The 12,160-nt window shown below is 40.0% G+C and overlaps 1 protein-coding gene across 1 annotated transcript; it reads right to left on the minus strand.

Annotated features, from left to right (window-relative positions):
* Positions 1-843: 843 nt before the first annotated feature.
* On the minus strand, positions 844-10,017 carry LOC148695756 (uncharacterized). Its single transcript, XM_088697388.1, has 2 exons — positions 9,624-10,017; positions 844-959 (listed from the first exon to the last, which is right to left on the minus strand). Exons 1-2 carry the CDS (start codon positions 10,015-10,017, stop codon positions 844-846), a joined length of 510 nt encoding a protein of 169 aa, XP_088553514.1.
* Positions 10,018-12,160: the final 2,143 nt, after the last annotated feature.

A 12,160-nucleotide genomic window follows, 5' to 3' on the forward strand; every position in this document is an offset into this window, starting at 1 on the left:
GAATTAATGAATGTGTATGAGAGGTGGTAATCTGATCTAGGGGTTAATATGAGTATATATAGGCACTTAAAACCCTAGGGTAATCAGATATGGACTTGAATAACCCAAATCCACAAGGAAATAGGCCATCTAGAAGGTAGGAAACCCCAAAGGAAAAGGAATAGAGGCGCCAGATTTTTAGGGTTCTAGAAACAAAGTGTTTTGTGGCAGAAATTGGCACTTCTAGAAGGATTTGGGGCGCCACTTTTGTAGGAGATAAGATAAGGTTCCTAGAATCATGTTTTAAGGGCCAAATTTGTAGGGAAAAAGAGATAAGGGTGCAGCACCTTTGTAGGGATAATGTTAGGGCTTCTAGAAAGCCTAAAAACTAAGGGGATTTGGATAAAACCCACGGCAAAGATAGGATAGGGCATCTAAGGCTTCTAGAAACCCTCCAAGATAAGGTAAAGTGCATGGCATCCCTATAGGATTAGGATAAGGTGTCCTAAAGTGTTTAGGACTCCTCTTTGTGGCTGAAAACCTTGTGCATTAGGATTAGGAAAGCTAATCCTTCTTCATCTTGGAATTCTTCTCCTTCTTGGACTTGGAAAGCTTCTTTGTTGCTTCACTTGAGACCATTTGGATTTTGACTTTCCTTCATCAAGTAGGAAACCTTAGTTGAGTAGGAATCTTCATTCTTCTAGGAATCCTATTTCAACTAGGAAACCCATCTTAACTAGGAATCCTAATTCAACTAGGAAACCCATCTTAACTAGGAATCCTAATTCAACTAGGAAACCATCTTCCATTTAGGGACTTTCCTACTTCAACTAGGAAACCTTGCTCAAGTAGGAATCATCATCTTCAAGTCTTCAATTTCGTCCATCCTCTTGGCTCCAAGCATATGATGTCCATTCCAAGCTCTAATTTGCTCCAAAAGGCTCCAAAATGCATCCTTTTGCATACTTTGCTCTTAAAACCTGAAAACACATAGAACTAGCTTAAAAGACTACTTTACTAAGGAAAAACACTATAAATGCACAAAAACAAGCTAAACTAAGGTGCGCAAATATGCTCCTATCAAATTCCCCCACACTTAGCTTTTGCTAGTCCTCGAGCAAAACAAAATGAAACAAAGTAAATAAACGAAGTAAAACGAGTAAAACACAACCTGCACCTTCCAACAATCGCCTCAGGGATTTCCAATGCACATGACATGTTAAAAATCATCATTCCCACAGATTTTAGCCATCTTTACGCTTAAGCATTTACTTAATCATAGTCACTACTCATTAGTTCACAAATAACCAATTAAAACATGATTTTGAATGTAGTAACATGCCTTAGAGAATTTCCTCAATTCCTTACTAGATATGCACTCAATTTTCACATAGATTTTCTGACTACACACCCTATACTAGTTATATGTGAGAAGATAGATGTAAATATGAAAACGAATGCTCACATATATGTATGACAAAGAAAGCACTTTTCGGAGTTAATAACATGTTTAGATATGATCTCATGAATGGAACGCTACTACCTAAATGCGAGAACCAGTGACACCATATGCTCGTACCAATTTTAAACTCCACAAATTGAAACACATAACACTCAAGATTAAAGTCAAGGGTTGTAACGGGGCTAGGGGTATTGGCTAACAAAGAAAGGTAAAGGATAAAACAAACGTTCTTTAAACAATAGTAAGCAAAGCAATGAACTTGATACTTAGAATTCACTTAGAGTGCAGAGAATAACTTTAAACACAAAGGGGAATACACATGCATACTTAGGGTCAAATGCAACGTTTTGGACCCTTTCTTCAATAATCAACAACTTAGAGCTCATTTTATGCTCTTCCAACTCCTTTTCATACTTTTCACAACTTTTTCTTTTTTTTTCTTCTTATTTTCCACGAATTTTCTTTTTTTCTTTTCTTTCTCTCTCTTTTTTTTTTCTTTTCTTTGCCGTGCCTCATTCAAGACTTTGGCACACCCCTATATCAAGAATCCTTCCCCCACACTTGTTTTCTACAATGCAATGATCAAAAGGAATTCATCTTTGAGTTATGCTTTTACTATGCTTCAAGAACAAAGGTATGGGTGGTCCTAATCTAGGCTAGGTGAGGATAATTGTGGTTTAACCAAGAAAGTAGGCTACACAAGGCTCAACGGGGTTAAATCCTACAAACAAATGAAATAGGGAAATATGGCAATTTGGCTATGGTGGTCACTATTAACTTCATCTTGAATATGTGTTATGCAATTCAATAACATGTTTTGAATGAAATTGGCATGGGTTCTAGTATTTGGAACTAAATGATGAAACGCCTTCTAAGTAGTAACCAAGCAAAGAATAATGAGATCATGCAACGACTTTAGAAAACAAGAATGCACAGATTTTAACTCTCCAAATAAACGTTTAGGCTCAAGTCTCACAAGGTTGTAGCATTTGTTTGAGTTCCTTCCTTCAAGCATGTTACAAAAACTGATTTTTCTTTTTTTCTTTTTGATTACATGTGAAGTCATAAGTTATAACCACAACCAAGCATGAACCAAAGAGTAAATCAAACTTTCATCCATGTTAATCATTCTCTTTAACACACAAATTAAAACCCTCTTGTGACAATTGTAGTAAAGATGCAAGTAGGGATCGTTCTAGACCGGGGATTAGGAGGGATTACTAATTCACTTGGAAATTGACTCAAAAACGTAAAACAAACGTTAAAAACACTAAACTAGACTCAAAGAATGTAAAACTAAACAATAAAATACTAAAACAAATCAAAAGACTCAAAGAATACAAAACACTTATAAACGCAAACTAAGACACTTTCTAACTAAATTAGACACTAAAGTAAAGGGGGATTGAGGTTTTGACGAAATTAACTAAATGCAAAGATTATAATTAAAAGGCAGAATATAAATATGAATGTGATGAAAATATGGATGAATGCTAGCTAGAAGGTTCTTCTCCACACATGTCACACTTGCATACAATTTGATTTTCAGTTGGTCTTTCGATGAATTATGAAACTCAACACCCCGGGTTAATTAGGTCCGCTTAAATTAACCGTCAAGTTTTCCTTAAGTTAATGAATTGGATGATTGCATGCGACAACCCAAAGCATTCCCCACAAGTTCCCTACATGAATTGCATAATAGAGATACAAGCAAGAATCATTAAGCATCATGAAAACTATAAGTGTTGACGAGGCATTCGTTACTATGATTGCATGAAACTTATGCCAAGAATTTATTTAACGCGATTGTTTAATAGCAACCTCCACTACTTGTGAATATAAGTTCATAACTATTAGGTGAAATTCACTTATATTCTAGCGTCATATTCATGCATGAAAATTAAGTGTGCACTCTCAATAAACATACACAAATAAGTTATCAATCAAGCAGTTAAACAAATTGAATCCACCATTCATGAAATTCCAACCAAACGTAATCAAATCATATTGCAAGCATAAACATGGTTTCGAATCACCCCCTAGCTAAATAGGGATTTAGCCTCTCATGTTCACAACAAGAAAAATAAAATTGAATTTAAACATAAAGAACAAAGGATGGATTACACCTAGAACGCCCAACGAATCCACTTGAATTTCTGCGCGTCTAAGTCCTCTTTCCTCTTCTCCTTGCTGCGGCAGTGAGGTTAAATGGATGATTTGGATGTTATTTTGGGTTTGGGATGGATTTAGGGTGTTAAAGTGATGCGGCAATGGTGGTGGAAGGTGTGGGATGGTGTAATGGTGGCTGGAATGGAAGATGATGGCTGCGGCAGTGGTTTTAGGTGGTGGTGGCTGCACTGTTTTTGGGAGGAAAATGGGGGAGGCACGGAAATATGGGACTTGGAGAAATATGGAAGGGTGGCTGCGTGAAGATGAGGGGAAGGCTGGAATTGGTCTCCACCTGCACGGCAGAGAAGAAAATTAATATATGGTGGCTGCGGCAGGATTAGAATTAGGGTGAATGGTATCTTCGGTTAATCATCAAATGGGGGGCACGGCTTATGGGGAATTTTGGGAGAGAATGGCTGAATGATATGAGACAAAAGAAATGGGATTTTCGGCTGCTAGGGAATTAGGGTGGAATAAAGGGATAAAGTGCGGCTGTTTTGGCAGGGAGAAAGTGCGGCCCTTTGGGTTTTTTTTTGTGGCTGAAAAAAAATATTGGGATATGGTGCTGCGGCAAGAATGGAAATATGTGAATGTTGAAGTCAATGAATAATAGTGCGGCTGCATGGGGAATAGGATTGAATATTAGGGTTTAAGGTTAGGGTTTAATGCATGAAATGAGACACAACTACCCCCCTTGCACGGCAAGGGAAGGGAATTAGGCTAAAGGCACGACATAGGTTGGAAATTGGGCTAGGGCCTTCGTTTTGTGTCCTAAAGCGCCTACAAGGACTTCAAAGTGGCTAGAAAATACGGACGTTTAAGATTAGGAAAGGTTACCAAAACGGGAAACTTAGGGTTAACTTTCCTAAAATAGGAAACCTTGTTTGAGTAGGATTCCTCGTTTTGGTAAGAATTCATCGTTGGAGTAGGAATTCGTCGTTTCTTCAAGTCTTCAACTCATTCATTCCTCTTTCGCTCCAAAATACTCCAATTTGCATCTTCTTGCACACTTTGGCCTTATAATCTGAAAATACACAAAAGTGGCCTTAAACACTAAAATAGCTAAGTAAACACAACATAAATGCACGAGAACAAGCTAATTAAGTCGCATGAATATGCTCCTATCAAATTCCCCCACACTTAACTTTTGCTAGTCCTCGAGCAAAACAAAACTAAACTAAACAAAACGAGACAAAACAAACAAAACATAACCTAAACCTTCCAACGTTTGCCTCAGGGATTTCCAATAAAACATGACATGTCAAAGATCATTACTCACATAGCTTTTAGTCTTCCCTCCCCTCAAGCATATACTTAATCATAGTCACCATTCACTAGTTCGCATTTAATCAATTAAAACACATTTTGAATGTAGTAACATGCCTTAGAGAACTCCCTCAATTCCTCACTAGTTATGCACTCAATTTTCACTCAGATTTTCTGACTACACTCCCTACACTAGTTATATGTGAGAAGATTGATGTAAACATGAAAGACTAGTACTCACATATGTTATAACAAAGAACGCAATTTCTGGAGTAATTAAACATGTTTAGATATGATCTCATGAATGGAATGCTACTACTTAGATGCGAGAACCAGTGACACTATATGCTCATACCAAATTCAAACTCCACAATTGAAATGCACAACACTCAAGATAGAAGTCAAGGGTTGTAACGGGGCTTGGGGTATTTGGCTAACAAGGAAAGATAGGGATAAACAAAAGTTCTTTAAGCAATAGCAAGTAAAGTAATGAAATTATGTCCTAGAATTCCCTTAGAATGCAGAAATCAACTTTTAGACAAATAGGGAAGATTCAAACAACTCTTAGGGCCTAATTCATTGTTTTGGGCCCTTACGTCAACAAACCATACTTTGGAACTCTTTTTCATCTCTTTTCAACTCTTTTTTCATTTTTTTTTTTTTTTTTTTTTTTTTTTTTTTTAGCTGTGCCTATGGCACATAACTCACATCAATAATCCTTCCCCCACACTTATTTTCTGCAACATGTTAATCAAAAGGAATTCATTCATGCTTACTATGCTTCAAGAACAAGGGTACGGATGGTCCTAATCTAGGCTAGGTGAGGATGATATGGGTTAACAAAGAACATAGCTAACACGGCTCAATGGGGTTAACTTAAACACAAAATGAGTGAAGGGCACACGGCTATTTGGCTTTGATGGTGGTCACTACACAACTTCATCTTGAATATGTGTTATGCAATTCAATAACATGCTTTGAATGAAATGGGCATGAGTTCTAGCATTTGGAACTAAGTGATGAAACGCCTTCTAAGTAGTAACCAAGAAAAGAATAATGAGATCATGCAACAACTTTAGAAAACAATGATGCACAGATTTTAACTCTCCAAATAATGTTTAGGCTCAAGTCTCACAGGGATGTAGCGTTAGTTTGAGTTCATTCCTTCAAGCATGTTACAAAAACTGATTTTTATCATTTGTGATTACATGTGAATTCGTAAACTATAACTACAACCAAGCATAAACCAAAGAGTATATCAAACGTCCATCCATGTTTGTGACTTTCTTTAACCATCATGCAATTAAAAACCAAATCCTCATCATTGTGTTGGAAGGTGACCTACGACACAAACAAACATACAAACACAACTCTTTTTTTTTTTGGTTTTTCAAAACAATTTTTCAATTTTTTAGGGGATTTTCGGATTTTTCAAAATAACACATAAAAAGACTTCAAAACATGTTAAAAACACTCAAAAACAGTGGGAAACAAGTTTAGACATGTTAGGTGGTAATACCCTACGACTTTTCATGCAAAAATATCTCAAAACAGAATGTTACCCCCCCACACTTAAACTAAACATTGTCCTCAATGTTTTAGACACAATTAAACACATTACACATAACATAAAGTAAGCAACAAAGGAAAGGGTTTAGGGACGCAAATCTGAGTGTGTAGCGATTCCCAAATTCTTCCTTTGTTGAGTGCATGGGTTGCCTCCCAAGTAGCGCTTTCTTTTACGTCTTGCAGCCGGACGAAGACCTCATTCACTCCTTACTAGGGCCCACGGCTTCCAAGGGTATGTCATCCACGGCATGCTCCACAAAGGTGTCATAATAGGGCTTCAAACGATGCCCGTTCACCTTGAATTCATGTCCCGTTTTCAAGCTTTGGATTTGGACTGCACCATGAACAAAAACATTAGTAATAACAAATGGTCCAATCCACTTAGAACGTAACTTACCAGGAAACAAACGTAATCGGGAATTGAACAATAACACTTTCTGCCCAATTGAGAATGATTTCCCACGGATCATGTTATCATGGAAAGCTTTGGTCTTTTGCTTGTAAATGCTTGCATTATCGTACGCCTCGTGCCTTATCTCATCAAGCTCATTTAATTGCCATCTCCTTTGACTTCCCGCTTCATCGAGGTTCATGTTAAACTTCTTGATGGCCCAAAGTGCTTTGTGCTCCAATTCAACGGGAAGATGGCACGCCTTGCCATAGACAAGTCGAAAGGGGGACATCCCAATGGGGGTTTTGTACGCCGTACGATACGCCCAAAGTGCATCATCTAACCGTAAGCTCCAATCTTTCCTTGTTGGCCCAACGGTCTTCTCAAGTATTTGCTTGATCTCTCGGTTGGAAACCTCGGCTTGGCCATTCGTTTGAGGATGATAAGGTGTAGAAACCTTATGGGTGACATGGTATTTCCTCAATAATGCTTCAATGGTCCGATTGCAAAAGTGTGACCCTCCATCACTAATGATCACTCGTGGCATTCCAAACCTTGCAAAAATGTTAGTTCTAATAAAATCTGCAACCACTTTAGAATCATTAGTCCGGGTGGCCTTGGCTTCCACCCATTTTGACACATAATCAACCGCAAGCAAAATATACATGAAACCATACGATGAAGGGAAGGGACCCATAAAATCAATACCCCAAACATCAAAAATTTCAACATTTAGGATAGAAACCTGCGGCATTTGGTCCTTTGCACTAATGCCACCCATTCTTTGGCATTTATCACATGTTAAGCAAAACGTTCTAGCATCCTTAAAAATACTAGGCCAATAAAATCCACATTGTAACACTTTGAGGGCCGTGCGTTGTGTGCCAAAGTGCCCTCCACATGCATATGTATGACAAAAACTCAAAATTGAATGACATTCAGAATCATGCACACAACGACGTATAATTTGATCGGGACAAAATTTCCATAAGTATGGATCATCCCACACATAAAACCGTGCATCATGCCTAAGTTTGTCACGTTGGTGCCTATTGAACTCACTTGGAATACGTTTTGACACCAAAAAATTAACTATATCAGCATACCACGGTGTACTAACCTTTATGGACAGCAATTGTTCATCGGGGAATGTCTCTGCAATGGGTAGGGACTCCTCATTATGCACCATGCGGCTTAGGTGGTCAGCCACCACATTCTCCACGCCCTTCTTATCCCGAATCTCAATGTCAAACTCTTGTAGAAGTAACAGCCATCGAATTAGTCTAGGCTTGGCCTCTTTTTTTGTGAGCAAATACTTGAGAGCTGCATGATCAGTAAAAATAATAACTTTAGTCCCAAGTAAGTATGACCGAAACTTATCTAATGCAAATACCACAGCAAGTAATTCTTTTTCAGTTGTTGAGTAATTTAATTGAGCATCATTTAATGTTCTAGAAGCATAATAAATAACATGAGGTTGTTTGTCCTTCCGCTGCCCCAAAACAGCACCAATCGCATAGTCCGAAGCATCGCACATCAACTCGAATGGAAGGCTCCAATCTGGAGGTGTGATAATGGGAGCCGAAGTGAGAGCCTCCTTGAGGTGCTTGAATGCCGTGGAGCATGCATCATCAAACTCAAATGCCACCTCTTTTTGCAGCAATCGACATAGTGGCTGTGCAATCTTCGAGAAATCCTTTATGAACCGCCTATAAAAACCTGCGTGACCAAGAAACGAACGAACCTCTCTAACCGAAGTTGGAGCGGGTAAGTGACGAACAAGGTCTACCTTAGATTTATCTACTTCAATGCCTTTTTCAGAAATAATATGTCCTAAAACAATACCTTGTTTAACCATGAAGTGACATTTTTCCCAATTAAGCACAAGATTTGTTTCAACACAACGGTTCAAAATCAAACTAAGATTACTCAAACAACCATCAAATGAATTACCAAACACACTGAAATCATCCATAAAAACCTCAATAATTTTCTCAACATAATCTGAAAATATGCTCATCATGCATCTTTGAAATGTAGCAGGTGCATTACATAAACCAAATGGCATGCGACGATAAGCAAATGTACCAAAGGGGCATGTAAAAGTGGTCTTTTCTTGATCATCCGGGGCAATAACAATTTGATTATAACCAGAGTATCCATCAAGAAAACAATAAAATGAATGACCCGCTAACCTTTCCAACATTTGATCTAGGAACGGCAATGGGAAGTGGTCCTTCCTCGTGGTGGCATTTATCTTCCTATAATCAGTGCATACACGCCAACCGGTTTGGATTCGAGTGGGCACCAGCTCATTCTCCGCGTTCTCCACAACCGTCACTCCAGATTTCTTCGGCACACATTGGATCGGTGAAACCCACTTACTATCCGAGATAGGATAGATGACTCCACAATCTAACAGCTTGATTATCTCCTTCTTCACAACTTCCATCATCGGAGGGTTAAGACGACGTTGAGCCTCTCTAGTTGGTTTGGCCCCCTCCTCAAGAAATATATGATGCATGCATGTGGCGGGACTAATACCTTTGATATCGGCCAACGTCCAACCTAGGGCAGATTTGAACTCCTTCAAAACGCGCACTAGTTTCTCCTCTTCTTGTGCCGTGAGTGATGAAGAAATGATGGCCGGTAAAGTCTCCTCTTCTCCCAAGAAAATGTACTTCAAATGGCCCGGTAGTGGTTTGAGATCAAGGGTGGGCGCCTGAACTATGGATGGTAACAACTTGTTAGTCGAAATGGGAATCGACTCAAATTTAGAAAACTTACCCTCGTGCCTAGGAAGTGACTCTAGGGCAGCAACCAACTCCATACATTCCTCACTAGGGTGCACGGCATGGAGTAGAGAGTGTGTGCCGTGGCCTAGCATCAATCCCCCTTGCTTGGTTTTGAGCTCCATGCTTCTTGTAATGACGTTTTCAAGTGCATCGGCATTCAAATCTTCCATATATCCCTGCGCCAAAGAGTCAATTACATCAATGGAGAAACATGAATGATCCTCACTAGGATACTTAATAGAATCAGAAAGACTAAAATTAACAACTTCCCCATCAAATTCCATGGACAAAGTTCCATTAAACACATCAATCTTTGTCCTAGCCGTCTTCATGAATGGCCGGCCAAGTAGGATTGGCAATGAAGGGGCATGGTCAGATTCATCCATCTCGAGCACATAGAAGTCCGCCGGAAAGATTAAACCTTTTACCTGCACTAACACATCTTCCAAAACTCCCTTTGGATAAGCGTTAGATCTATCGGCTAATTGTATGATTACACCATCCTTTTTCAATACTCCTAAGTTCATAGATGCATAAATTGAATATGGCATAACATTTATAGAAGCTCCTAGGTCTAGCATGGCAGATTCAAAACGTGTATTACCTATCACACAAGGAATGGTAAAACTACCCGGATCCTTGCATTTGGGGGGTAGTTTGCGTTGCAAGATGGCAGAGACATTTTCACCTACCTTTACGACTTCCTTGGTCGACATCCTCTTCCTTGTGGTGCAAAGCTCCTTTAAGAACTTGGCGTACCTCGGGACTTGCTTTATTGCATCCAAAAGGGGTATGTTCACTTGCACTTTCCGAAATGTTTCAAGGATGTCCTTTTCGGCTTCTTCTTTCTTCGTTTGCCTGAACCTACTAGGAAAAGGCACATTCGAAGGAACAACATTAGTAGAAACTGAATTTGACCCATTTTTACCTTTATTGGCCGAATTGGACAGATTTGGGACCATAGGGACTTGCGGCAAAGGTGGAATCACCTTTGCCGTGGGCAACCTTGTTTCTTCCTCTTCCATTTGCAAAATTTCATCCTCGTTATGACCTGTTTTTGATGTAGGAACTGCCCCAACTTCCTTACCACTTCTTAGGGTGATTGCTTTGGCTGATTCGAAACCTCCCTTCGGATTTGGAATGGTGGAACTAGGGAGTTGTCCGGGATCTCGAAACTTACCTACAAACTCGGCAATCTGCCCAATTTGTTTCTCAAGTTGATCCACCCTCTTATCTTGGTTTTGCATAGCCTTCGCTTGATCTTCCTGCCCATTAGACAACTTAGTTAGTATCTTAAGGAGTGCATCATTGTCAAGAGACGTACCTGAGGCACTTGGGCCGGATTGGGCTTGATTTTGGGTTGGGCCGTAGGTTTTGGGAAAGAACCCCGGGGGTTGTTGTCTAAAGCCTCCTTGTTGTGGTGGTTGCTGGGGCTCCCTCCACTTGAAGTTCGGGTGGTCTCTCCAACCTGGATTATAGGTGTTCGAGTACGGATCGTTCCTTGGTTGGTTTTGGCCCTGAAATCCAATGGCGTTGGCGCTTTCCCATCCACCATTTTCTATGAGCTGTGGGCACTTCTCAGAAGCATGTCCTTGGATCGAACACACCCCGCATACAACTGGTCCTTGCACCCTCATTCCTTCGGCCATCTGAGACACAATGGAAGTAAGATTAGCTAATTGTGAATGAATGTCGGGTGTGGAACTTACCTCATGTACTTGTTGTCGTGGGGGTCCTCTTTGGCCTACTCCTTCGTACTGTTGAGCGTTCAATGCTCGGTTAGCAATCAAGACCTTGGCATCCCTGGGCGTTTTGTCCACCAATGCTCCACCCGCCGATGCGTCAAGCATTTGACGTTCTAGAGGTAGGAGACCCTCGTAGAAATATTGCAAGAGCAACTCCTCCTTCATCTGATGCTGTGGACAAGAAGCAACAAGTGATTTAAATCGTTCATAATACGTAGGAAAAGACTCACCTTCTTCTTGCTGGATTCCGCTTATCTTTTTGCGTAGGAGGATGATGCGAGAAGTTGGAAAGAACTTCTCCAAGTACGCTCTCTTCATACTCTCCCAAGAAGTGACAGTGCCGGGAGCTAACTCATATAACCAATCTTTGGCTTTATCCATCAAAGAGAATGGAAAAGCCTTCATCTTCAAGATATTTCCGTCAACAGTGACGGGAGTCATACTAGAGCAAACTACTTCAAATTCTTTCAAATGTTTGTTAGGATCTTCCATGGACAAGCCATGGTATTTAGGAATATGATGAAGCAAACTTGACTTTAATTCAAACTCATCCGTCTTACCTTGGGCAGCGGTGGGGTATTGAATGCACAAGGGTGCGGCATTATCCAAACCTGAGGCCGAAAGCTCTTTGAGTGTCCGGGTATCCACGGCCATGACTTGTGGTTCCTCAAAGATCCTTGCCGTGGGTTCTTCCTCCTCCTCTAGAACTTGTTCTTCGAGGTCAGGTTCTGGGCTTTGTGGACTTGGTTCGTGTGGCTTCCTCTTCCGTCTCAAAGTCCTCTCA

This window comes from Pyrus communis, chromosome 7, assembly GCF_041283825.1.
Source record: "Pyrus communis isolate YQ-2024b chromosome 7, ASM4128382v1, whole genome shotgun sequence".
Lineage (NCBI taxonomy): Eukaryota > Viridiplantae > Streptophyta > Magnoliopsida > Rosales > Rosaceae > Pyrus > Pyrus communis.

Coding starts and splice junctions, on each gene's coding strand:
- LOC148695756 (XM_088697388.1), bottom strand. CDS start 10,017: ATGGATGAATCTGACCATGCCCCTTCATTGCCAATCCTACTTGGCCGG. Junction 960..9,623: donor GTCACTTCCTAGGCACGAGG/GTAAGTTTTCTA, acceptor ATGTGTTTTCAG/GTTTTAAGAGCAAAGTATGC.